Source organism: Eublepharis macularius, chromosome 17 (genome assembly GCF_028583425.1).
Source record: "Eublepharis macularius isolate TG4126 chromosome 17, MPM_Emac_v1.0, whole genome shotgun sequence".
Lineage (NCBI taxonomy): Eukaryota > Metazoa > Chordata > Lepidosauria > Squamata > Eublepharidae > Eublepharis > Eublepharis macularius.
In genome coordinates, this window is record NC_072806.1 from 27,797,487 (window position 1) to 27,824,942 (window position 27,456).

The following is a 27,456-nucleotide window of genomic DNA, read 5'->3' on the forward strand; positions in this document are numbered from 1 at the left end:
AGTTCTAAAAATTAAATTAAAAAGCTAATTATTTCTTCAGCTTGTGGTGGAAATTTTATTTTTCTCTACATTCTCACTCGGTGGAACTACCACAACCGAGAATGCTGGGTGACATGTGGAAAGGCACCCAATCAGACTGCACCAGAGAACATCCTGTTTGGGGACGGAAGGAGTTCCCCTTTTCTCTCCCCCGCCCACCACTGGTGGGCTGGACCTCATATTACCTCATCCAGGATCTGGAGCAGTTTGCTGCGGAGCTCCTGGCTGTTCTCCGCAAGAGGGTCCTTGAGCAGCTGCCGGAACTTTTCAATCACCTGGTAGAAGGCGTTCTTCCATAGCAGCTGGTCCACGTTCTGGGTGTCAGCGAACTCGATGTCAGTCAGGAGGCAACGCTCATAAAGCTGCAGCATCTCAGCTCTGGAAAAATCACACCCACAGCTAACTCAGCAGACACAGACACACCAGCGACAGCCCATCTACCGCTGAGCCTATGCAAACAGCTTCAAGGCAGTCTTAAAGCATTTGAATTCAGGGGGTTGGATCCATACTGTTTGCCAGCAGAATTTCCATGCCTCTCCTTTCACTATGCAGCTCCCTGACCTCAGCAAGATGCTGCTCCCAGAAGATAGGGGACCCTGAGGAATGACATGAGGGGGGGTCAGCAGCAGGAAATCAGTGGAAATTGCCAATTTAGTCTGGATCCAACCCCCTGAATTCAGGGGAGAAGAAACAGAAGCTCCTCTGCAAGAAGAGGAGGGCACTCCATCTCACAACATCATGCTGAATAGTGTGTTCATACGAATTCACCCAGAAGTAGGTCCTGAAATGGGAATTCAGGGGTGGCGGGGGGCAACTTTGGCTGCAGAGAAAGCAGCAAGATGAGTTACAGAAGTCTCCCAAGACGCTTGCTGTCCCTATCCCTGGCTTCCTTGCCTGTCTGTATAACAAAGAGACTATCCTGTCATCTTCTGCTTGCTCCTTCTGACAGCTGTGCTGAGAGAGGAGCTGGGCCTGGGACAGAGCAAGGCATCCCTGCTCACCTGCACAGGCCTGTAGACGACAGAGAGGAGACACATACGCTCTCTTCAGCACAAAGTAGAGGAGGATTCCCCTGACCTCTTCAAATAATGAGATACTCTTATATGCATGAAGAGCATGCAAACACTATAGAAGAGAAGCACTTTTCACAGCCAATGTAATGCAGAAATGGTTAGATGTAAAGAAGACCTGACTTCAAATTTTCTCCCAGTCATACAGCTCACTGGGTGACCATGGGCCAGACACACACACTTGAGCCTAACCTACTTCACAAGGCTGGTGAGGGGATCAGGAATGGAGATCTCATGTGTGCCACCCTGAGCTACTTGGAGAAAAAACAAAGTAGGCAAGACAGAAAGGCATGTGAGAGAATGACAAGGCAGCGCCCTGAGAAGGGTGAATGGACTTGCTGGTTGTAGATTCCAGGACTGAATACTCCTTTGCATAGAAAACACCCACAAATACAAAACTAGCACACCATAGCCATAGCCTCCTTTATTTGCTTGCTGCGCTCGTTTTCTATTTGCAGGGAATTTTTAACATACGGGAGTGTTCAAACATGACTGTCATCTTGTAGTCTAAAATGCTGCGGTCCATTCAACCGCCTCAGTGCTCCGCTACCTTCTTTCCCTGAATGCCTGAACAAGTCCCAAGGGGTAACCCATCTGGGGGCCCTTGTTGCTTTCCTTAGGACTGTGTAGGCTGGATACAGTCCTTGAGCCACTCATTGCAGGCAAATGTTAACATTGCACACCCAAGCAGCCAGACTGATAAGCAACTGTCATGATCCCCATGCCCTCCCACCCCCAGCTTGTTTCTGTCAATCGCGTCATTCCCTGATCCAGCACACATTTCTGCCCCCATCACCCAAAGTAAGACTCAAACCTGAGCTGCCCCATCTTCTCCAGGCCCTCAGGACTGAGCCGGTCCCTGGAAAGGAGATTGCTCAGCTGCTGCTCCAGATTGCTGGCTTCGCGAAGAACCTTACTGAGTTCCTGCTGCTGTAGGCTCCGTACCTGCTGCTCCATCTCAGGGCTCAGAGGACTGGCCAGGAGGGGGATACAAAGATAAGGGTCTGCTGGGTTTGGGTAGCTGGAGGGATAATAGGCACCTGGGAAAACCCCATTGCTGGGGCCCGCCGGATACTGCAGTGAATATCCTGGGTAGGGGTACGAGGAGGCCTGGCCCACAGAACGGCCATAGTAGTAGGGGTTATCTGAGTTCTGGAACCTGTAGTATGATGCCGGGGCCTGGCGGGTGTCACCCCGAGGTACAGGAGCCACCTCGTCATCAGTGTCTAGGAAGTGCAACTGGGCAGTCTGACTCTTCAGTGCTGGCTTTTGGTCTGGGTTATTTGGGTCCCAAAGTCGGCGGGCAGTGCCCCCTCGGCCCTTGCCCCGGGTCCCCTTGCTGCTACCTCCAAAAAGGAGCCTGGACCCTGAGTGGGGAGCCTCAGGAGAGCCAGCGCTACTTCGAGTAAGGTCTGTGTTAGCTGGGAGGACAAGGATGCCCCGGCCTCTCCCTGGGGGCTCCCTCCTCAAGCCTTTCCCCTCTCCAGTCTCTGTGGAGTCACTCAAACTGGCTCCAGATAGCTTGCGCTTCTGCTGGTCCCCATCTGTCGTACAGAGTAGCTCCCTATTTCCAGTCCTGCCACCATGCTGGGCTCCTTTGGCCTCCTTCTTATCAGTGGTCCTGGAAGCCCAGTTGTGCTCTGAGCACTGTTTGGTCCCCAAATCCCTCCTGGAGCCATGTGCCTCTGCCTCCACAGTCCTGTCATCATCGAGGGAGTCTGTAGAGGAAGTAGAGAGCTGCTTCCAGGAGCGAGGCCTTTCCTTTATCAGCTCCTGACGCCTCTTCCCTGCCTCTGGGTCCCCGCGGACTCCGTCTGCACTGTTGTTACTCCCAGCTGAACTGGTACTGCAGGTGCGGTATCTGTTTCGGCGTTTGTCAGAACGAGAATAGCGCTTGGGAGTGCTGAGCTTGCCATGAGCCGTATCTGTGCTGACCTTCTTGGCTCTGTCTGCTCGCTCAGCTCGCTTGCCCTTCTCACCATGAGCAGGTTTGGGTCCTTCTTTGCTTAGGCTCCCTTCCCTCACCTCTTGGGCCGCCTGCTTCCTGTTGCTGTTGGTCTTACCAGTATCCCTTTCAGATTCTTCATGCCTCTCTCCCTTAATGGAAGATTCCTTGGTAGCGGACTGGCTGGTGTTCTCCTTGGACAAGGTTTGCAGGCGTTTCCCAGGCTGGTAGATCTGCTGGTCTGGCTTCTTGACTCGCCTGACAATCTTTGGACACCAGTCTTCAGGGACATTCATTTGGTCTTGGGGGAGCCCCATCCCAACGCTCTGTTCTGAAGAGCTATTTAGATTCTGCTTGCTTCCTCCTTGTGGGTCTTGAGAGTCATGGGATTCCTCTTTGCTGGGAGTAGGAGCAGAAGGGCCTCTATCCTCTGCCGTTCTTTCCTTGGCTTCTTCAGGTCCAGCAGGCTCCTGGTTTACTAAGATATGCTTGTTCCGCAGACGGGAGAGGCCAGGTTTGTAGATTTCAAGGTCAGGGCGCCTATTGTCTTTACGATGCCGAGGTTCCTTCATGGTCTCTACAATTGAAAAAGCACAAGCAAATGGGAAAGACAAAGAAAAAGAACATGCAGGAGCAGAACAGATGGGAAACTGGCAAAATGTCCCTTGCCTCTGAACACAATGTTTAGTTCATGATGGCTGCCCTATTGATCCTAAAAGACAAGAAATTGCAGCTATTTGCACTTCAAATAGCTTTAGCTCTTTTTCACAAGATGATTTCTTTTTTGTAAATTAGACACTGTGTACTGCCTTGAACACTTTCAGACAGAGAAGGCAACCAACAAGCATTCCAGACAAAGTCTTTTAGGTTGATAAATCAAAAAGCTTTCAGCGCCACAGAGCTCTGCAAAATAAAGTTTTTTACTGCTTAAGAGCTTGCAAGTTGTAAGCCATCTTGAGCAGATCTTTGGAGAGACAACATATACATTTTTTAAATGAATTCTCAAACCAACCTAAATTGGTCCTAGAGGAATTCTGCTCCATCTCAGCATCATCAAATGCTTGCTGCTAAACATGGATCAAGCCCCTGACTACAGAAGCTAAACCTACCAAGACAAGGAAAGAGCCCATATGGGGCCTTTTGAGCTCTTTTTTCATGCCACAAGAGCAACTCCTTCTAGATCCACAAACTTGGCTCACGTCTTTTCCATTTCAGTGGTGGAAAAACTGGAGATGTGTTTGCTGCTTGGACTCCCTCAAATCAGGTGGCCAAGTTATTACGCTGAGGTTCATTTTATACAGACTTCTGCAGGCCAAGTGTCAAAAGTATGATGCTATTTATCCTCCTCAAGAAATACTGACACCTATTATTTCAAAATTATATCTAGCTCCCCAGAACAACAACAGCTGTGAACCAAACTGCCAAAGGCAGAAAATAGCTCCTTCTTCAAGCCCAAAAATATTACTCACCCTTCTCCTCACGCTTATATTTTTAAAAATATTTTAGCCTGCTCTTCTCTCTAAGGATTTCCAAACATGTGGCTCTCCTTTTTTTCATTTTACCCTCCCAATCCTGAGTTGGTCAGGCTGAGAGTATATGACCAACTGAAGGTCACCCAAGCATCCTTCATAGCACAATGCGGTATCCAAAATTCACTGTGACACTATATATCACACTTGCCCAGAATCTGTGGCAGAGCCAAAACTGACCTCCTGTAGGAAAGAACATCCCTGATGTGGCTGATACCTCCACTGGTTGGCTATGTGTGCTACTACCAACCTGCAGGATACAAAGAATGCCAGATACCTCTGACTATTCTCAGCTTCCAGGCATCAGAACATTGGGAGAAGCTGTGTCCACGGCAACAGAGCCCTGGCATGGCAGAGTTCTGGAGCAAACAAGGTGACTATTGGAACTAGGTTTGCTGGAGAAAGTTTGCTTAACTCCTGAGTAGGGCTTCAGCTAGAGTTCAACCTCGAAATTTATTTCTAATTAGTCAATGAGAGGTCTGTTCAACTGTCATGGAAAACAGCTGTTGCCAAGATGCAATTCTAAAACATGTGAAGTTATAATGAACAAAACTATCAGCAAGTAACCCTACTTCCAAGCAGCAGCCAGAAAATCTATCTGGTATTTTTGAAGCACTTATTGAGGAAACCCCCTCAAGGACCACCATACTGCTACACCAGGTCCAAGAGCATTCTACCAAAAAAAGGAAACTGGGAGCTTTTCAGTTGTGCATCTGGGATGAAGTGAAGCAAGTCATGGTTACATGCTGGTGATAGAAGGCAGATGTTGCTTAGGGTTCGGAGTATATTTAGCATTTTGGGCAATGTCTCACCAAAGAGCCCACACACTGCGGAGCTGAGAAGCAAGCAACATGGCTCAGAAAGTGCGAGAGTAAAACTTCAAGGCCCACCTCCACATCGGAGTTTCTGGCTTTGGACAAAGTTGCTTTCTCAGCCCCACTCCGTTATTAGAGGTAAGACAACATGGTTAGAGAACAAGAGTTGGTTTAAAGACATTAATGGGATTTATTCTCCCTCAAAACAGCTACATCCCCGTGCAAGAGTTAAGAGCACACTAAAATATGTGGGTTCCACACAAACCTCTAGTTCTGTATTGGTTAGTGGCCAAGGAGTTTACAATGAGGAGAGTTAGAACCAGGCTCACTGGTTAGAACCAGGCCTATGACAAGTCCTCATCCTGTTTTTCCCCATCCGCAAAAGGAGAATTTTTACCAACATCCCAGGACTTTTGAGGGGGCAAAACACAACGAAGGGTCTAAAAGATAAAGTACACCAAACACAGCAAGCATTTGTGTACATTGTGTGTTTTATATATGTGCGCAAGTGTATATATTACCACAGGATTTTATATATACAATGTTTAGTGCTTCTATGTATGGCTTACATTTTGGAAGGAGAGATCCCGGGCTAGTACTGGAAATTACGCACCAGCGAATATTAGGACTCCCAACTGGATGTGAAACTTCACACCCCACATCTCATTAGACTGAAGGATCGCGACAGTGTTATTACGTATATTTGACGGTTCTTGGATTATGAGGGCACCCGAAGTGGCACAAAGAAAAAAGTTAAATTCGTTCTGTTCCGCCACAGGGGCAGAGGGAAAAGTAGAACCTGTGGCAGCGCCGAAAAGACACTCTTAATTTAGACGGCCGTACTCCGTTCTGCTGCCAGAGCAAACAGAAAGCAAGGCTCGCATGGGCTCAAAAGGAGGCTGGCGAGCGGGCGCGCCCCAACCACCAAACATCCTTGGGCAAAAAGGCAAGAAACGGAGGTGCTTGCCAGAGCGCCCAGCGCAGCCAGCCGAGGCTTGGAGCCGCTTCGCCGGCGGAGAGAAGAGAGGAGGCAGGCGCTTGCCCCGCCCCCCTCCGGCCGGGGCTCGCCTCGCCACACCCCCGTCCCTCGTTAACGCAGGCGAAGCGGTCTGGGAAGCGCTCCGGCCCAAGGAGCGGGTTGCTCGCACGACCGCCGCCTATCCAGACTCGCCCTCTCGGGCCTCACCTGGGCCGCCCCTCCCCAGCGCCGCTTCCGCCGCCAGAATCCCCCTTCTCAACTCCGCAGCCGAGACGCGGACCCTCTCCAGCTCCGCCGCCGCCATTTTACTTCCCGGCGCTAGGGAAACGAACGGCGGCCGAGAAGGGCCAACGGTGTGAGCTGCACGCCCCTAGCTGCCGCTCCGCCCCGGAAGCAGATTGTAGGGGAACCGGAAGCGATCTAAGAGGCCGGAGGCCGCTCTAGGCAGGGAAAGTTCGAGGCGGGGGCGCCTGAAAACCCCTCAATGAATAAGCCGGGATTGTGGCGGCCGCGAGTTCCGCGCTCATTGGGTGAAAGGGCAAAGGAGCAACCCCTCCCCAACAGGGCCCCCAGGGAGAAATACAGGCATCTCGACAGTCAGGACCGTCCGAACGCAAAACCTCCACAGCACCCCCGGGGAGATCCGAGAGAGACCCTTAGACAAAGCAGGCACGTGAGGAACTTTTATTCATTGAAGCCCTTGCAGCCAGGTCAGCTGCAGGAGGGACTCGGGGCCCTGCAGCACTGAAGAAGAACGAAGGGCTTCTTTCCCTCCCACCTTCCAGGGCAGAAGGAGTGAAGCTTTCCAGCTGATCAGCCACACTTCTCACAGGCTTCCACAATCAAGATATAAATTGAATCTAGGCTGGTTTTTAGTCCATTTCCTCCCCTTGGCAAAGCACACTCTCCCTGGTCCTGCCCAGTCCTGGAACACAGGGGTTGTATATCCATCTTGGGAAGACCCGTTTGTACAGGGTCATCAGCACTGTGTCCTGGGACTTCAGCTGCCCGTCAAACTGGCATTTCATCAGGCCATGGGTACCTGGCAACAGAGATGATAAACTGCTTACTCAGTAACCAGCAGCGGCAGCAGGGCGGGGGGGGGGGGAGTCTACTAGCTTAAATCCCCACCGTTGCCCCATCCCACTTACCCAGGGGTTCTTTGATGTGCCCACGCCGACCCCACTTGGTCCGTAGTGCTACTGGTTTGAACCACAACACATCCTCTGTAGCCAGAGAGAGAAGAATGAGAGTGCAGCAGATGCCAAAAACATCAGTAGATACTGCCATGTATGTGCCTGCCCATTGGTGTATCCCAGAATACAGCTCTTCAATGCTTTGCAACCCCATATAGGTTGCATGCATGCATGGACCAACACTCCCCCTCAGCCTGCTTCAGTTTCAGGGAGCAAGAGCAGCTCCTGCCTTCCTGGGTTCTCTGGCACTTGTCCCAGAGAAGAGGATAATGCTGCAAACTCAACAGATCCTCCCTTGGGGTACCAGAGTATTCCCACAGATTCCTCTGCACCACTGAGGTTTCACGAAGTTTCAATAGCACTATGCTAATAGAATTGGCATCTTACTCCAGGGCAGCATCTCAAAGAGGCAAAAGACATGCATGGGGTGGGGGTGGATCTTACTCTTACAGTGCCCTCAGAAATAGGCAGCACGAGGCCAACCAGAGTGGCATGTGGGCCACTGGCTGCTACCCAAACAAGACGAAGTTATCTCCATTGCTATGCTCATCATTCCAAGGGTACACCATGGGCTCCTGGGAATCCTCCTTCAATGACTGTACCTTTGTTGAAGAACATGTAGCGTACAACAGCCACCTTGCTGTGGATTTTGAAAGGGTGGCCACTGAGCACCACTCGCTTGAGGATCACCCTGTTGGGGTCAACGCTGAGCAGACAGCCTGTGGCAAGGAGATCATGTGCTCCTAGGGAGAGAAGAACTGGCATTAGACTACTGTGCAGAAGTCTCTAGGCCAGCAGCAGGCTAGGATTGGGGTGAAGAGTCCTATAGTCTTTACATCTGTTTATTTGTATGTGTAAGCTACCTTTTCACAGCAGGTGGTCCAATGCAGAAAGAGAGCCAAAACAAGCCAGTTACAGTGAGTGGTGTATGTTGGAAAGTTCCCAGCACAAATTCCAAAGCAATTTTACAACAGCTATGGCAATCTCCTCTAGGAGCGATCAACCTTTTCGACCCAAGGGCTAAAAAAATGCAGTGTGAAAGTGGTGTGTCAGAAAACAAGAACTGGCAGAGGAAGACACTGGTTATACTTGACTGGATACACTTGGAGCAATGCAAGCCCAACAGCAGGATTTGCTTTGGCTGGTGGCTTGTGCTGGTCTGAAAGGCAATGATGGGCATAAAGCCATACCCTCTTTCTAGGCCACTGGTCCTCCTGGCCACGTTGCCAGAACCAAAGTTGCCTTGTTGCCAATTACGAAGCAAAATGGTCTTGTGTGCTGCTATGGGCATGTGCCAGGGACTGTCTACCCCGATGTAGAAGATGCTGACACCATCACAAATAAAGTTACAAGCTTAGATAACAGGCAACGGCATGCTAGATAGGTTTGTTTGGGGAAGATTGTTCCATAAGATGTTATCACTACTGAAAAGGCCCTTCTTGCTACCCCCCCCCCTCCACCAGACCAGATCTGTTCATTCATTAACAAGGAATACACAGGAGCATTCTACTGGGACATTTAATTGGGAAGGGAGGCTCCAGTAGAAGGCTCTCCTAGAATTTAGCCACAGCCAGCAGCACAGCGATTACATTATATCCACAAAGGAAGACAAAGTGGCACGCAAGCTACCCTATCCCTTTTTTCTTCTCAACTGCATCATAAAATTTAATTGCAACTGGCCCCTGGTTGCCCAATCAACATTGCAGCTTCCTGGTCCAAATCCACTGTTCTGGCCCTTCCACCATACTGGCTTTCAGTCCTTTGGCTTTATAGCATGCTAAAGCTAGGTACTGCAATTTCACCTGGGGAGAATGCCATGCCTTGAGAGGTCTCCATCATGTGCCTGACTCACCATCACTCCTCTGCTTGAACAGCAACACAGAAGCTGGTGGGAAAGTGATCGGGCCATACATGGTAGCTACTGTAGCACCATCGGCACGCAGAAACCGTTCCAGTTTGTGTTTGGCCGCTAAGGGAAAGAAACAACATGCTCAGACCTTTCGCCCCTCTTGCAAGCCAAAGTCCCTTTCTGAGCCGGTGTTGGAAGGCTCCTAGAAGTACGATGAGAGCTCTTCTTGCACAAGGCCCTTTAGTGAAAAGCGCTTTATTTAAGCTGCTTTTCCAGGTGTAGTGCAAACATGCCCTCAGCTACAGCCCTCACCCCCAGACCGCAATTCCCAGCAAAGTACAGTCCTCACAGGCCAGCTTCCTATTCCTGGAGCACAGGTAGACCAAACAGATGATTATGCTCTCAGAGGTCCTTCCTAGCCCTGCTAAACTAAAGATAACAGAGATCAACCATTCTATGCGTTTACAGGCCCTTTTATCACAGAAATGTTTCAACTTCCTCCCTCTATCAGCAGTAGAGGCCTCCACAACCGGACTCTCAGGCTACAAAGCAAAACTCCCCCACCTGAGCTGTGCTGGGAATAAAGAGGTGAGGTTTGGAACCGGCGGAATCCACAATGAACGATCACCTCCTCCTTGGCCTGAATAGGCTCAGTGTGACCTGCGAAGCGTCTGACCACGAGGTTCAGTACAGACATCTGCAGATGAGAGGGAAAATCAGAATGGAGCCTGAGCCTTCCCACCAGCCAGTTTACACAGTGGCCCCCACACATGCCTTGCGGGGACCAGGGAAACCTCAGGCAGCCAAAGTCTCGTCAGGAGGCATCGGACAGGTTCAGACATTGTGCTGAAAAGTCATCATTGGCTTCCCCATTCTTACTCAGAGGTAGGAGGCACAACTTATCTCCCCAACCCATTAAACGGACACACACACACCAATTCACCTTTTGCTCATAAGGAAGCAGTACAAAGAGCACCAGAGGCAGCTGCTGTTGGAAACTCTCCATTACAGAGACTGGAGCATTGCAAATGTGAAGCGTCACGTAGCAACCAACCTGGGAAAAGGAAAGGCAGGCAGAGGAAACAGGATGGCACCCCAGAACGGAAGCTGCACTTAATTGCAAGAAGTAGTGAGTAGAGGGAGGGGGGGGGGTAACGGAAATCTCATTCCACCTCTTCTGGCTTATAATAATTCAGCAAGCATTCCCCATGTGCAGCCAACCACATCTTCGTTACCAGTTGCTCAAGCTGAGAGCTGCAGCACGCTGCATTAAAATACTGAGTTTTCCTACTTTTCAAAAGGCCTGTTTAGGGGACTACCAAACTAAGGACAGGAAGGGAATTGGCACCCATCCGATCAAATTAGCTAAACATTTTGCCTTCTTCTGTGCCCTAAATGAGGTCAAATCACACAAAGCTCTCTTCACTACAATTGCCTTGTAATGTGACAAGTCCCATTTTCTCCTACTTAACCCAGAACTCTCCAAGGAAAGATGAGCTGCAGGGGATGCCCTTTCAGTCTCCAGGCCGAGCCAAAACGCTTTCAAGTCTCTTTCTTTTCAGCAAGGCAGTCAGACTAAGACTACCCCCTGTAACCCTGGGGAGGGGCATGTAATAAGATTGCACTGACAAAGGAAGTACCTACCGCAACGTCATCGCCCTCCTCCTTCTTCAGCTGTCGAAAGACATGCTTCCGGGTCTGAAAGAAATCCTGGAACTGGAAGATCCGGGCATAGTCCCTGGGCAGGTTCTCACTGGGGTCCCATGGGGATGTCCGGAAGCTTTTCAGTCCCCTGTATTTCTGGAAGCTGGAGGTCAAAGGGTGTTAGTTCATCCCACACCTACTGCATGATCCAGTCTCCAAACAATTTAAGATGTGAAATAAGCCCTACCCCAATATATCTGGATGCCAGTGCTAAGCCCCACTTGCACAACGCTGGAGTAATTCCTATGCTGGTGTAGAATTAGGGCAGCATCAGTAACATGTCACAGAGCAGGGCTTCCAAGCGCTCCCTAGCCCCAGGCACACACCCAATGCTAGCACAATATCACACCACCCAGAACCCTGTTGTATCTAGAAAACATCCCACAGAGGTCCTCGTAAAGGAAACAGTGAAATCCCCCCACCCACCCCCACCCCCCACACACACGCACTCCCAAGCATCAATACAGCTTAGGATACCAACTATGGCTGCAGTCAACCACAACCCTCCAAAGCAGTACATAAACTCCAGCCAAGACACAGGGAGCATGTGGCATTGGTCCTTGCGTCCTGCACACATGAAGAACTTTGGTAATGGAAGCCGACATGAAGAATGGATTGGGGAACTTTGGTAATGGAAGCCCACACAAAAAGGGTACTTGTACAGAAACGCTGTTACTGTACATACCTAATGTGCTTGGAACCATTACAAGTACTCCATCTCAGGACACCCAAATCCCCCAATTGTGCGGGCAAGAACAATGTCCCACACAGATAATGGGGGAAGGGGGTCCCTGCATCAAATGGAGACTGTTGCAACTGTTTGGTCTCTGTCCCCACTCTCATATTGTAGCAAGTACTAAGGAGAATCACAGAACACAATTCTAACTAGAAAACAAATTAATTGGTATAATTTGTCCCCCCCCCACACACACACACTGCCTTAACACCCTTGGGGCCAGTGCCACAGGGTGTAGCTACAGCAGCATGCACCGGATGGCTGTATCAGTCTTCCTGTCACCACAGTGTCCACCTGCTGCTCTATGCTTGTGGTTTGCTATGAATCCAGATGCAACTGCTATGCTCCCTGTGCTTTGCTGGGAGGCATCTATGACCTATTTCCCCTCTGCAGAGCGGTCACAGTATACCCAACTACTACTCCTGCAATGTATGGGAGTCCTAAGATTCTGTTGCCCATCGTTTCAGCATCCTGCTAAGAGCATATCACCACAAATCATTCAAAGGAGGATGGGGAAGGAACCTCCGTGTTTCAGCCCCTGCATACCCAACACAGGCTAGCCTGGCTCTGTGACATGGCACGATGCAAAGCAGGGGGAACCTGCTCCAAGTTGTCTGCCCCCTTACAATTCCTTGCCTTTCCCCTTCTGGGAGGAAATAGTACTCTTACCGGATCCTAGCTGGCACATCCCGCGGAGTATCCACTTCATCTGGAAACATCTCATCCTGTCGCTCCCGCCGGTACTTCTCCAGCACTGCCTCCTCTTCCTCCATCTTCTCAACATCTTCTTCCATATCTGGCAGCATCATGGACTCACACTCTTCATCCTCTGTAGCTACTTCCTCCTCTTCACTGCTGCTCCCATCCTGGGACATTAAAACAGCTTAGTGTGAGTACATGGGACAACCAACAAAAAATGCAGGACCAATCCAAGCTGACAGCCAAGACAAAAATCGAGTCTCCAGCAAAGCCTCTTCCTGTACCACCAGCCTTTCCAGCAGGGCTGTTCTCCAGTGCCCTGTCCCCACTGCTTTCTCTCAGTGCCCTTCTGCAGTTGCTGTATCAACAATAGTGGTGGAGAGTGTTATCAAGTTACAGCCAACTTATGGTGACTGCATAGGGTTTCTAGGCAGGAGATGTTCAGAGGTGGTTTGCTACTGCCTGCCTCTGCAGAGCAAAGCATCTCCGGTCTTCCTTGGTGGTCTCCCATCCAATTACTAACCAGGGTCAACCCTGATGAGATTGGGCTAGCCAGGGCAATCTAGGTCAGAACACATTACGAGGAACCCACAAATCCACATGCCAGTCTAGCAGGGACCTCAGCCTGGTGGGGGGAAGGACACCCAGCACCCTCAACCCAGGTTTTTACCTATGCTGCATTGAGGAAAAACAGGAATTTTCCCTAGCATTCATGGCAATGCCCTCTCTCCCTTTAAAGCCTGGGAAAGGAAGCTGGTAATCAAGCTAATATTGGGGGAGTCCCCAAATCAGCATACTTGGTTTGTGCCATGCCTCCAGTAGGCTCATCAGAGGTGTGGCTTCTCCCATGCTTTGTGCTCTCCTCACCTGTGAACCCCCTAGACAGCTATCACTGCCCTTTGAGTCCTGTACAGCTTGCAATCAGGCAGCTGTGAAACCAGCAGGTGTTTTCACCCACTAATTCTGTTACCTGGGAGATGGCCTCTTCCATAAATCTATTTTCCTCCATCCCGTTTTCCTCATCTTGCTCTTCATAATCACTGCCACTCTCGCCTTCTGTCTCATCAACAATCCAAGCAGCTTGGTAGGCAGAAGTGCCTTTCGGGACCCTCTTAGACATCTTCTTGCTGTGCTTGAGGGATTCTACAGGGATGTGAGAGAAGAACCAGTCAATATCAAACACAGAACATTCATCAGCCTGGGGCAAGCCTCCTCTGTAGCAGAATCTTTTGTATGTAACATTCTCAAAAAGATGCAGTTGATACCCGCAGGCAGGTCTAAACAAATGCAGATGTAATGAGTTTTATTTCCAATTTCCACAGGGAGTTGGGAAGCCTGGGGCGGGGGGGGGGGGTTGGATGAGACACACACATGCACCCCCTCTCCCCAGACAGGATAGAGTTGGTCAAAACAAAGAAGCAACCCCAGATATAACCTGCTGCCTCGTTCAGCTCTTCCATGGTGGGCCAGGTCTGCTCTCCTTCCATGGGATCAGGGACAATCTCCGACTGCAGAGATTCCTGCTTGCTAGGATCAGCTCTCATTAAAACCCTCACACCTTCCTCCATCTCAACCACTCCACTGCAAAGATTGGCCTAGGAAACAGGGGAGAGAAATACCAGTACTGCCACCCATGGACCAAAGGGGAAGCTTTCTAACTCACTGAGGGACACAGACTTCGTCTGGCCTTTCAGAAACCTAACCCCCGCCCCTCAGTCCCAGCCTCCCAGCAAGGCAACAGACCCCACAGGTACCTCAACATCTTGGCCTCGTCTAGGCTGCCCTTTAGTAGCGCTCAACTTTAGTAGTTCTGCAGCAGCATCCACCTGGCTCATCTGAAAGTCCCCGTGACCCACAATATGCACCAAACTGTTGACATTCAAGCTCCGTCCTCTCACATAGCCAGACACCTTCAGAGTCCCCACCAAGGCACTGCCTGGCCTTGGTACAAATTCTACAGCATCAGCCAGCAGGTGGGCTCGTTGGTCCCGGAATGCCAGACGTCGCTGCTTCTGGACAGCAAGGTGGTGCAGCAGAAGTGCAGAGTCCTGCTGTGTGTTGAGGGGGAAGAGCTTGGCCTCAGAGAACCTCTTCTCAGTCATTTTCCTCAGTTTTTTCTGCAAGTCAATTTGTTTCTTCAGCGGTTGCTCAGCAAGACCTTGAACAGCAAGGCCTGCAGACAGCAAAGAGAAGACTAGTTTGGGCTTTGAAAGAGAAGTCATAGGAGCTAAGTGAATGCCCTGCGGCAGGGCAGGCCAAGCACTCAGCATAGCAGAAAATGCTATACAAAAGTGCAATGCCCTCATAACACTGCTTAGGACTCCGCCGCCATCCCTTTCAATCATTCTGCATAAGCCAGCCAGTGTAAAACAACAGCAGCAGCCTTGCCAGATCAGACCAAGTACTGTATCCAGCATCTTACTCCCATCCAAGACCAGTCAAATGGGAAGGGCTCAAACCGGTCCTCAACATTTGGCATTCAGAGGTACAGTGGCTCTGAACACGGAGACCCTATTTAAGACTCATGGATAACAACCAGTGGTAGTTCTACTCTGCATGAATGAAGCCAGTCTGTTTGGACCAAATTTCCCTTTTGTCTTGACTGACCATTAACAGGTCTAAATTACGTACATTTTTCCTGGTCATCAAGGTCAACTTCATTATTACTTGCTATAATTCAGGGTACCCAGAACTCCCCCAAGAGCACATTTGAGTTTTCTGGCCACACTCACCATAGCTGGGGAGCCCCTGTGCAAAGATACAAGACAGACAGTAATTGCCAGTGGCATCCCAGCCTTCAAGTGGATCAAGGACAAAGAGGAGGGTGTCTGCAACTTTAGCAAGGTCCAGAACAGCAAGAAGGTTCTCTAGAAAAATAAAAACCACACTGATGAAGACTGAACATACGCTGCTGCAAGAGCAGAGTCAGTCTGTGAAGGCATCCTCACCTCTATCAGCTACCACGAACTGCCATCGCAACTTAGATCGGGGGCACAGCAAGGCAAAGCCTGGGAGACCCCTCTCCTGGCACACAACAGAAGTCTCGCTGCTTTGAAATAGATGCAAGACTCTTTGGCTATCAACATTAGCATGCAGTGAGACCACGACCACCAGGTGTGGAGGCCCATTCTTGTGGCCCAAGTTTCGCTTCTCCGCCAGCACCTGTCACCACACAGAAAAATAATCAGTCCTCTTTGACCTTCCTCAGAGCAGTAAATAGCTTCAGCTCCTCCTGCCTTCCATGCCCATTATTAACCTTACCGCCTCCTTGGACTGCCGACGGAGCTGCAACGCCTGATGTTTGCGATCCAATTTGGCCAAGTTACGGCGCTTTTGGCAGCTGAGGGTCTTGGCAGAGACATGGACTGGAGTAAAAAACAACAACAGCCAGTACTTACTATGCTGAACTATACCATACAGGCACAAGTACATAAAATGCACTTGGAGATGGAAGATAGGGATTTAATGCCCAACACTTTTCCATCAGCTGACCAAAACGACTCTTCTTGAGAGATTTTACAAATTGATTAAAAATGCTTGCTTAGACTGGGGCTCGCCTGTCATCGTTACTAACCTACTCCTCGGGCTAAACGCTCTTTCGCGGATCTTCATTGCTTGTTAGACAGAGAAACCCCTTTTAAGATAAAGGGATGGGAGGAGCCCCTCCGTCGCTGGACCAAACCGAAGCCCCCCTTTTCTTCAGGGGCCTCTGGCGACTCATGAAGGCGGGGTACAGAAGGGGCCCGCTCTTGCCACCCTCCGGAGTCGCCCCCCTCTGCACCTCGTCTCCTATCAAGGGCCCCGTCTTCCCTGAGAGGCACAAGAGACGAAGGAAAAGGGGGAGCCCCGTTCGCACGCAGCCCCCGGGCTCGGCGCGCTCACCAGCCTGCCTCCGGGCGCTGTTGCGGCGGTGTCTGCCTGCTTTGTGCGGTTTGTTCTGCTGCTTCAGGGACCCGGGCCGGTGGGCGCCTCCGCCGCCGTCTTTCGGGATGGCCATGCTGCTCGCCCAGGTCTTCCCTGCGCTTCCGGGTCACAAACCGGAAGTAGACTCTTCACGCCTGAGATAAAGCGAGCGCTTCCGGGAGCGGAAGGTCTTGTCCCCCCCCCACCTTAACTGTGCCCACTCCCCCCTCTCCATTCGTCCGCTGCTCCCTCGAGTGACGTCCCTCCACCTTTTCTCCCTTGCTGCTGCTGCCTAGAATCCCCTCCCAGATCTGCTACGGTTCTGTCAAACTCCGCTTCAAACGCCATTCCACCTTATCCGTGGCCCCTCTGGCGTCTTTAAACCTTGTGCCCCTCGTGAAACAGAGCCAGCGTGGCAAAAGTCGGTTTGCCAACCTCCATGTGGTGGCTGGAGAACTCCCGTAATTACAAGGGGATCTCCAGGCCACGGGGATCCGTTTATCTGAAGAAAATGACTGTTTTATAAGGCATTATGCTCTGCTGAGGTCCCTTTTCTCCCCAAAGCCCTCTCTCTCCAGGCTCCACCCCTCAAACCTCCAGGAATTTCCCAACCTAGAGCTGGCAACCCTATATGGCATAGTGGTTACAGTGCTGGGCTAGGATGTGGGAGACTGTTTGAATTCCCGCTCTGCTCTGAAAGTTCATTGGATGCCCTTGGGACAATCACCCTTACCCACTGCAGAGGGCTGTTGTGAGGATAAAATGGAGGACAGAATGGTGTAAGCCACCTTAAGTTCCCATTACAGACAACAGCAGGTCTGGTCCTGTTTATTTGAGGCTTTTCAGCCTCTGGGTTCTCCCTGAGGGTGCGCACACATACAGGTCTGGTCTAGGCCCTGCACATACTTAGAGCCTGAAGCAGAGTGATGAATACATTTTTTTTAAAATGACAAATCAACGTCACTATATTCCACCTTCCTCACCCTCTGCCGCATTTTAGATTCAGCCTTTCAGAGACGTCTCTGAAAAACACCTGTACATTGGTATAACACAAAGAACCAAATGAAATGAAGCCTTTTACATAGTTAAATTCCCATTTTCTTGTTGCAGCAGCCAAACTATTCCTGTTGTTCCATCAGTTTGATCTTTTTCTCAACCCAAGCTGCAGCCACGTAGAGGGCAATTTCAGGGAAAACTGGCACACACACATGCATCCGTAATACCAAGACACAAAGGTTACTTCAACCACATTTATTGAATAGTGAATTTTTTTTACAGTTATTTACATGACAAAACCAGCCACTGCAAAAGCCTGAGAGCTCCAATGCACCATGTGAGGATTTGCCCCTTCCAGGGAAACTGGCCCACACTCCCAGACCCACCCCGAAGAGCCCTCCCCCCTTGGCACTCCATCTAAGAATGCTCCCCCATCCCACTGCTGGCTTGCTCAACTACCCCAAACCACAAGTAGGACTAAGGAGAAAGCCTTCTCAGATGTACAGTGTGCTACTCTCTTCCAATTCTGAAGCTCAGTTGTTGTTTTTTAAAGTGCTGTTGCCAGACACAGCAGCAGAGTGGAAACATGGGTGGGGGAGTACAGCATTACCACAGCTGCACCACTGGGCTGTTTCTGACAACACCCTAGCCTGTTACAGCCTCTTTGGCATTTGCAGTAGCTACAGTAGAATCATCAAAGAAACAGCTACATTGTAAGAGGTATTAAAATTTGATTGCTTGAAAAAATATGCAATCCAGGAAGGAAAGGACCAGCTAAAAGGCGCTCATCTCAGTACATCTGGCTGTGCTTAACTAGAGGCCAAAGTGCTCCTTGTCCCTTTGAGCATCTGCTGCCTTTGGACCTTAAAACAACTGCCCTTCTCCCAGACAGCACCAGGAACCCAAAAGGGAGTATATTCCAGGAACCCAAGTGGGAAACAACTGGTAGCTTTGCATGGGAGAAAAGCAATCTGCTTTAACAGCAAGACAGTGTGCAACAGCAAACTACCACCCACACATTGTAATCCTGTTGCCTTATTCTCAGCTCCTGTCATAGGTATTAAACTCTGTCATGTCTACCAAAGCAGACAAAAGACCCAGTGAATTAATTGGATACAACACAGAGGCAGGAGATGCCACACAGTGACCGAGAGCTACTAAAGCAAAAGGCCCAGCCCATGGGGTGGGGGTGGTAGGAGCTGGCAACTCACTTACTCTGGAAAAGAATCGCCCACCAATATATTCCTGCAGGAGAGACAGCCTATCCAAAGTACCGAGGGGTTTCAGGCTCCTACTAAAAGGAAGCAATGGAAAGAACAGTACTGAAGTGAGTGCTCCAGCTGTGTAGTCCAGGGTGACAGGATGCAGCAGCCCTGGGGCATTTCCCCATTCCTATCATACCCCACCTCCAACTTTGTGATGGGAGGCCACCTCTGTCAGAGTTGGAAGAATCTAGAAAAGGTATTACTGGGAAAGACAGTGATGTCTCAGGGCTAGGAAGCAAGACTGGCCTACAACTGGGGAAGGCTTCTTTATTTGGGGAGGGAACACATCACAGTGGTTCACACATCCAGCAGACTTTGGGGGCTCCATCCACAGCAGCTTGGTTCTAGACACCCCAGCTTGCGTTCTAGCAAGCACCAAGGGGTGGGGGGAAGAGTTAATGGTGCCAAGTGAGTCAAATTTAAAAGCTGCTCCAGAATCTTCCCCCCAAAATAATTCAGCAGCTGGTAAAAGAAAAAACGGGGGGAGGGAATCAAAACGTTTTTAAAAACCCAATGCATTTCAGCCCTTTAAGAGGGGGGTCCTGGACGCCTGGTTTCCTGAGGACTGCTCTACCAGTGGAGACCAGAAGGGGGCGTCTTCTCATCCTTGTTGCTTTCCAGAGAGAAAGGTGGGATTCGGACATCAAAGTGAGAGCCATCGGGTCGTTCAAAGCGGAAAGTGCCCCTAGGGACCAAGCAGAGACCAGAGTGAAGTTGACATTTTTAAAAAATCAAGAGACCAGGAAGAGTAGAAATAATGGAAATGTAATTACCCTTCCTCCCCCACCCCCAACCAGCATCTCTTCCTCTCCCCATTTTCCAACAAGGACTGTGGAAAATTTCTCTCCCCTAATCACGACTCTCATTGACTGGTGCAGATAATTCTTAGCAACTTAGTGATATGGAGGTGAAAGAAGGAAAGCTGCTCCCTTCTGTTGACACAAGGCAACAAAGAGATCAGCCCTGACCAGATGCTCTCACACCACAGGGAGGCCTATCTCCCAGGAAGCCTGCTTCCCACAGTGTCTCGGGGGGTGATGCACAACTTCCTTACCACATGTGGCCACTGGATGCTTGCAAAGAGACATGGCTGCTATACTGGAAGGCTGGCTGTTCTTTGGACAGGACTGGCTCCTGAGGAGACAAAGCACATTCAGAGATGGCCAGAACAGAAGAAAGCTGCATGTCGCCTTCTTGCTCAGGGTCCACGAGATGCTGCTTTCATTCACCACCTTCACACCACCACAGCCTCTCCAAAGCACAGAGGTAACTGCTTCCACATGCAATTCCATTACTATCTCCCTGAGAGAACTAAAGCAGTCTCTGCTGTAGAAGCTCCCAAAGGCTGAGAAGGCTCTGAGGATAACAAGAGCCAACGAGATGACAGCTGAGCTCTACTCTTACAAGCTCTCTGCTTCCCTATACTCACCCCCACCCTGGTCACACTTACTCGCCCCACTACTCCCCGGCCACGAACAGTCTCCAGTGTGCCAGATAAGCTGAATATCCGCCAGTGTCTTTCACGGAGCTGCACCACTTCGTTGTCCAGGTTCTCCAGGCGGATACAATAGCGCCACTGAATGAGAGAGGAGGAGGAGACTCATGAAGGCTTCTCAGCACAATCGACTGGGTGTTGCTGAGGAGCCTTTCAATGAAAGCATCTATTCTGCTCCCCTTGGACTGAGGTCAGCACAGGAGTACCATTAAGAAAAAGACTCACCCAGTAGACGTGGGAATTCTGGGCTTCCTGTCAAGAAAGAGAAAGGACCTTCATTATACACTCAACCCCAGCTTCCAGTGCAAGGGCCACCCTAGGCAAACTAAGCTACTCCCCTAAGGAACTTTCAAGTCCCACATCTGTGGGGAGACATGCAGGAAATTAGTCCTTAGCCAAGATTGCAAAAGGAGCAATAGGGAACTGGTGAAGAGCTTCCAGGGTCACAGAGGGTGATCGGTGGCCTGTAAGAATTTTAGATTGTAACCAGCAAGACAGCCCTTATCTTCTTGCAACCCATGGCCAGATCAGGGAAGACTTAGTACTGGCTCTCAGGCACAGCAAGGAACCACAACTGAGCTCTTCGTTTTGCCTGCCTCACCAGTTTGCCCAAACTGGAAACAAGCCAGTACATTTTACTTCTCAGTAGTTGCAATGCCTGTAGAGAAGTTCGCCCCTGTAATGCTTTTGCAACTGGTCAACCATCTGGGCTGCGTTGGAAGGTAAGATCCATTGCCAATAAGGTGGAATTGCTTCGGTCTCAAATGTGCAAACATTTATAATGAGGCCTGGAAGAGAACCAATTGGTGTCAAGCTCAGCACTCACTCGCATGCCCATATAGAAAGGGATGACCGTGACACGGATGTTTTCAGTGGTTTCCCGGTGCACATCAGAGAGTTCCAGCCAGGGATGGTTTTTCTCCTGCCAAGCACACAGTGTATCCCTCGCCACAAACGGTGGAACTGCAAAAGGCCCCAAGGAAAACTACTTCAAAATGGAAAATGTTAAGGCATCCCACAGACCCTCCCCCAGAAGCACAACATCTATCATCTTGATTGTGCAAGAGATCTTCAGCCACTGTGAAGCTACTTTCTTTTTCAACTAGAAAGCAAGAGGCTGCTATTCTGTCCTCCTCCAGTGGAAGAGGGCATCTCCGGGGTGGGAGGCACAGCAAACTAAGCAGGATTTCCCTCCTGGCTCTCATATTGTCTTTGCCATGTTTCTTCAATGGCTTCTCTTAGCAGAGCCGTCAAGTAGAATGTTTCTTTCCCCCACCATATCTGAGATAGAGGCTAGAGAGGAAAGAAAGGCAGCCCAAAAAAGCAGCCAGCTCCCTCGCTGGTCTGCTTCAACAGGGGTTCCCAGCTGACTAACAGTGACTCAAGATGCCTACAAAACATGAAAGTGACCAAACTCCACCTGGCCAGACTAGAGTACATTGCAATGGCACATCAGTGGCAGAATGAGCCCATGATAGACAGTGCTGCTGATCACCTAATTTAAGAAGCCACTATCATTTCTCTAGAAGGGGGCATCTACAGGGGCTGTGACTTGGGTCTCAGTTTCTATCACCACCTAGCACTGTGCTGCATGTGAGTGCAGCGCCCTAACAGCAAATGCTGTAATCCAGAAAAAACCACCCAAAAGACAGACAGGGCCAGCCTAATATCCCTTTCCAGGATATTCCACTTCCTCCATTAAAGGGGAATGGAAAACGGGCCTTGTGGTGAGTGTTCCATCTCTTCAGCAAAAAGGAAGATATTCTGTCCCACCTATCTTGGGCTGGAGGGTGGTTTGCCCTCCAGGGCTCATGCTGAGAGCAGCTTTTACAGCCTCCTCCCCTTGCATTAGTTCAATATTTGTCACAAAGTTAGGTAGATATTTTTTCAGAGAACCCCAAGGACATTTCAAAGTCCTTACAAGAAGAAACAGGAAGTTTGCATAATTAGCCCTGCCTCCGGTGACCACTAGGAGGAGCTATGCTCTTCCTCTTGGAAAGGATTCACAGCAAGTCTAATGCTCTATTCAAAAGATTCTTGCTGTGGTTCTGGACAGCTTTCTCCAGGCCAAGAAGTTACCTTTTGTCTGATCGTATTGGAGGAACCGTTCAAACAGTTCATGCTGAATGGGCACTTGATCGGTGGATGTGTATGGAAGGATGTCTTCATGGCTTACATAGTCAAGTCCTAGGGGAAAATCCCCCAAAGAAATGCTTATGTTACACCTCAAGCAGCAGCAGTTATGTGATTGACACTGGATAAAAATTGCTCTTTATTTATTTATTAATGTTATTTATAGTCTGTCTTTCTTACTGAGACTCAAGGCAGATTACAGTGTGAGTCAGTACAATCAATTTCATTTCAATAAACAATGTAACAGGATACATAAATGCAACTTTGCAAATATTTAAAACCAGCAGAAATCCAATATAGAATTGAAGAAATGCTGAAACAGAGCCTAAGCAATTCTAAGACTGTCATATTACACAACATAAAACTACCAGTAGGATCATACCCAAAGCCAAGCTTGGCAAGCAACCATCCAGGCTTTTGTAACCTCATGGTTGGACTACTGTAGTGTGCTCAGCATTGGGCTATCCTTAAAGACAAGTCGGAAACTGCAGCCGGTTCAGAATGTGGTAGGCCAATTCTTGTCAGAGGCTACCTGACAGGAACATCTCTTGCCAATTTGTTTCTGAATCCAATCCAAGGTGCTGGTTATGAGTTTTCAAGCCCTTCACAACCTGACACCCATGTATCTAAAGAGCAGTCTCCTGCCATCTGTCCCTGTGCATCAGTTGCCATCTTCAGGCCGCCAACTGCTAGCTGTCATCCCCTCCCCACTGCTTAGAGCAGCCCACCTGGTACTGACCACAGCTCATGCTTTTTTCACTGTAGCTCCCACCCTGTGGAACAGACACTTCCTCTAGAGGTAGATTAGGAGGTGCTACAAGCCTATTTCATTTGCCAAGGCTTTCAATGGCATTTGGAAGGAGATTATTTGGGAGTTTAGTGCATACTTTAAATCTGTATTTGTAAGCTACCCTGAGCCATGAGGAAAGGTGAGTTACAAATATTTTAATAAATAAATAAACCTCTGCATCACTAAATAAGCCACAGCACAGCCCCATAAAAAGCCAACTCTCAACTTGTGCCTACTGTGAACTTGCCATCCTGCACAAGAATCTTCTCCTGGCAGCATAACAAGTCTCCAGGGCTTTGCATCTTCCTCCATTCTCTTCTATACTCTTCAACTTCATTTCTACCCTCCTATAAGACTGTACTATGGAGGACAGATGGGTACCAATAAAAGTAGCAGTTCTATTTCCCCACACCCATCCTCCCACCATGGTACAAACAAGAACCAGGTAGATGGAGCAGAGATGAAGAAACTCGCATTCCCTAGGAGCATAGTGGCCATTTGCCTTCTTCCACCAAACTAAAAAAATCAATCATTTTTCACATGGTTGGTCCAAAGTTACCTTCCCATGAATCAGGTTTCACACTTTATTTGCATACTCTTCATGTAACTGGCTCTTCTCCATGAATAGAAAGCCTTTACCCAAGGAGAGGAACTTGGGGTTTTCAAATTCAGTAGCACTTGGAGAAGTTTGTTCCAAGAAGGCTAAGATAAGTCAAGCCTAGGCCGAGACCCTGGTGTCTGTGATGTCCTTGGTCTCAGACAAGGAGAAGAATGGCTTGGCACAACTAGATGGCAACATTTGAGCCCTGTCTGGCTTTCACTCCTTCCGTCCCCCTGGCAGCCCCTCCCCAGCAAAAGTCTGTTCAAGTTGCGCAACAGCAGTTGCGCAATGGCAGTCTCTGTGCAACTCGGCCTGGCCTGCCAAGCTCCTGGAGACAGTACGAGTGTGCAGGAACATAAGCAGAAAATACTTGGCACATCCCTGAGGCCTCCCTAAGCAGAGTGGCAACTTACTCACCTGGTATTGCATAGAGAGCTCTGCTGTCATCGTGGTTTGCCAAGAACGTCACAGCTTCTGTCTGAGATCTCTGTGACTGAGGAACAAGAGTGAGAACAGTGCTTATAAGGCAAAAAACCCTCGTCTTTGATTCCAGTCCCTTGGCATTAAGTATGGTTTTCTCGATAATCATATCACTGCTGCTATCAGTGCTACTGCCACCGCCGCTACCACACCACAGCAGCAGCCATTATTTCCTTACTGGATTAGATATTGAAAATGGAGACTCAGTTCATCATAATGGCAACAAAATTCTGAAGGCTCAGTAAGTCTGCAGATTTCCCACAACTACCTTTTGCAGTCTGGGCAAAAGAGTATCTCACTTTATATAACCTCCGTTCTAACCTCTAACAGTGTCAAAGAAAGTTCACCAATAACTTTTAAAAAATTAAGCCCACCCAAACAAGTCAAATCCTTTATAGACAAAGGAGGGAACTCCTAGCAGTAAAGCAGCCCCTCAATCTATTTAAATTATCATAAAACATCAGCTCAGTAGAAGAGAAGCACTCACTATATGGGGGCAGTCGCGAGCATCTATGAGCACCTGATAGTAAGTGTGCGTCTTCCCCTTCACTTCTTTGGATCCATGGCCAGCTGAATTCTCACCCCTGAGCAGAGAGACACAGGGGCTTAGAGGCTCTTTTGTGAATGCCCCTATAGCAGCCAGCTTCATTCTCAGCAGGCAAACTCTGCTGCAGGTGTCGATGCTCAGTGGCCCCATTTTTTTTAGGGAAAGTGCCTGATTTCTAAGGATCTTCAATCTTGGCCCCCCACAAAAGAGGTCTCCTCCAACTTTGATTCCATACCCCCATAAATATATAGGCCAAATGTCCTCCTGACAGCTCACTATTGTACCTCCTTGGTGGCCCCTCTGATCTCCAGGGAGGCTTTACCATCTGCAGGGTTTGTGAGCAAGTCCAAATAGCAAGGCAAGCACACATTTTCTAAAAGAGTAGTAGCCTGCCTTTATATTTGAAACAGGAGGCGGAAAATACTCACTACAAGTCCATCCCAAAATTCATAAATAAACACTAGTAACATTAACACACCCTAAAACATTTACCACCCCAAACCTTTAAGACCCATCAACTGATAACTGTGTACACTTTCACCCTACATTAAATATACATTTAGTATATCCTGCTTGTTATTTGTCAAGGTTTTGTTCTCTAAATTATCCCTTGAAGAAACATTTTTGACCCCAAAAGGCACTGGGGACATAGTTGCATCTATCACAGCAATCAAGCATCTGCACAGGTGTGGTAGTGTAAATTGCCTTCCTCACATTTTCCTCAAAGTTTCTGCAACCTTTCTGCAATAAAGTGCATTGATATATCCCCCTCCCCCACCACTTACTTTTCAGGCACTGAAGAAGTAACGTCTCGATCATACAACCTAGCTTGCCAAGGAAACAAAACTATTCCCCGGTATCCAAATATGCTATGGAGGAATAACTGAAAGAGAGAGGGAGAGTATCAAGGCAAGGTAAACACAGCCTGAGATTTTCTCCAAGTGTTTCTGCAGTATGGGGAGAAAATCCAACATTAGGGAAGATGAAGGCAGCTTCAGTCTGCAACATTAGGTCGGAGGATGAAGGCAGCAGTCTGCAAGCAACTAGTCCTCAAAAAGTCTCCTTGGATACCTGTCCTCAACTACCTTAAGGAACCACCAACAGTGTGACAGTGGCACACCAAAACAACATGATTTTGACTAACAAGTCATTCTCTACTGCCTAGAAGAAATTTTTACTTGGCACTGTGATTTATAAGCGCCTAGATACTAGCAGTTTCAGGTAAGTAGCTGTGTTGGTCTGTAGTAGAACAGCAGGGTGAAAAACCAGCAAGATTTTTAGGGTATAAGCTTTCAAGATAATAGCAGTGTGCAGCTGGTGAGGGCTCCTCTCATAATGTCAAGTGGGAAAGGGACTACTAGTATCAAATAAGAGGATCCCTAGAGCACTTCTAGAAGAATCATGGCCAGAGATCCAAACATTTGCAAGACACACATCCAGCAATCCCCCCTCCCCACACACACTTTCATCTGGAAGTCTATTTTCTCCTCCCAAGTCCTTACCTGCCCTGTATCGTATTTGCCATGCTGTTTTGGCACTTCAAATACACCCACTGTTTCCAGTACTTTGCCCTCAGGACGGTTCCTGGGGGGGGGGCACAGAAAAAAACATGTGAGGCACAATAGGTACACGAGTCAGTCAGGGTGGTCAAGAGCATGGACATCTATTTAAGATCCAAACACAACTTTCAGGCTACTGTTCCAGTTGTGAGCCTGGCACGCTGCCCTCACCCTTCTATGCACCCTTCGAAGCAAACTACTCAGCCAGTTCTGTGCAGATATCTGCCATCACAAAACACAATAGCCCAGATGCCTGTTTAGAATAAGCAGGCAAATTCACAGGAAAGACTGGGCCTATCAACAGTTATTTGTCTCCACAACTAAATGGCTCCTCCATAGCCCAAGGCAGCCTATGCACCAAGTGCTGGTGACAAACCATATGGAGGGATGTGCCGTCCCAAGCATGCCATGCAAGCTTCACAGGTGGGCCACAGCTGGAAGCAGCTACCCAGCAGGAGGCTCTCGACCTGCAGCTGCCCAGAGGGAATGGCTCCCTGGTATGGGGGCCAAATGCAGCAGATGACCACAGGCCCAACAACTGCACCGTGGAAGGGGGAAAGGAACGATGGGCGGACTCATTAAAGCCACCCCAGTGGGGCACAGCAAGCGGCCCTGGACACAAGGAGCAGAGGCCGGCCACTCACCGCGAAGAGAGGTGGCGCCTGGGGACAGGCCCTGCCCACGGCCCCACCACCACCACTGCCGCACGGAGGCCCCCCCAGGGCAGTGAGGAGGCCGCGGCGGCCCTAGCCCGGCTCAGCACTGCCGCTGCCAAGCAGCGGCCTCGAACGGCAACTGCCACCGCGCAAGCCGTCATCGCCACCGCTGCTGAGAACAGAGTGAAACGGGAAGGCCACAGCCGCCGCCGCCACCCACAATGCCCCGCGCGGGGGCAGCTCCCGTCGTTCTTTGCGCGGCCGCTCTAGGCGTTAGGGGTGCGCTATAGAGATGGGACGGCTAGAGCGGTGCCTCGTCCCCTTGCTTTCGGTCCTCCGTGTTGCGCGACTGCGCCGGGAAAGCGGCTTCTCTTCGGATAACGTTGCCCCTCGAGTCCGCTTCATATATTTCCTGGGTTGTTTTACAATATATATATCCAAATATATTCTTTGGATATATATGGGGATGT

At 49.5% G+C, this 27,456-nt stretch overlaps 3 protein-coding genes and 1 non-coding gene across 5 annotated transcripts in view; all 4 read right to left on the minus strand.

The window, feature by feature from the left end:
* SMG6 (SMG6 nonsense mediated mRNA decay factor) overlaps positions 1-6,681 on the minus strand; it is a 98,953-nt gene extending 92,272 nt beyond the window's left edge. Inside the window, exons 1-3 of one of the 2 annotated variants that reach the window (XM_055001784.1) lie at positions 6,585-6,681; positions 1,924-3,631; positions 225-417 (exon numbers count right to left, since the gene is read on the minus strand). In XM_055001784.1, coding sequence (XP_054857759.1) covers positions 225-417; positions 1,924-3,631; positions 6,585-6,681 — 1,998 coding nt within the window. Of the gene's footprint in view, positions 1-224; positions 418-1,923; positions 3,632-6,584 lie in introns of those variants that run through there. The other variant, XM_055001785.1, reaches the window with a different exon arrangement.
* A 365-nt stretch (positions 6,682-7,046) lies between these two features.
* TSR1 (TSR1 ribosome maturation factor) lies at positions 7,047-16,572 on the minus strand. The gene is made up of 15 exons (XM_055002075.1): positions 16,444-16,572; positions 15,823-15,926; positions 15,510-15,723; positions 15,294-15,428; positions 14,316-14,734; positions 13,997-14,156; positions 13,532-13,704; positions 12,532-12,728; positions 11,067-11,229; positions 10,366-10,476; positions 9,987-10,119; positions 9,426-9,542; positions 8,176-8,316; positions 7,529-7,603; positions 7,047-7,419 (listed from the first exon to the last, which is right to left on the minus strand). The coding sequence occupies exons 1-15, from the start codon at positions 16,556-16,558 to the stop codon at positions 7,250-7,252; spliced, it is 2,427 nt and encodes an 808-aa protein (XP_054858050.1). The 5' UTR covers positions 16,559-16,572; the 3' UTR covers positions 7,047-7,249.
* LOC129345124 (small nucleolar RNA SNORD91 family) lies at positions 10,205-10,294 on the minus strand. Its single transcript, XR_008598450.1, has one exon. It is a non-coding gene; the product is annotated as a small nucleolar RNA SNORD91 family (small nucleolar RNA).
* A 1,143-nt stretch (positions 16,573-17,715) lies between the features above and the next one.
* POLDIP2 (DNA polymerase delta interacting protein 2) lies at positions 17,716-27,212 on the minus strand. Its single transcript, XM_055001708.1, has 11 exons — positions 26,975-27,212; positions 26,274-26,355; positions 25,557-25,654; positions 24,712-24,808; positions 24,162-24,237; positions 22,300-22,407; positions 21,047-21,183; positions 20,446-20,472; positions 20,176-20,301; positions 19,780-19,859; positions 17,716-19,410 (listed from the first exon to the last, which is right to left on the minus strand). Exons 1-11 carry the CDS (start codon positions 27,145-27,147, stop codon positions 19,296-19,298), a joined length of 1,119 nt encoding a protein of 372 aa, XP_054857683.1. The 5' UTR covers positions 27,148-27,212; the 3' UTR covers positions 17,716-19,295.
* Positions 27,213-27,456: the final 244 nt, after the last annotated feature.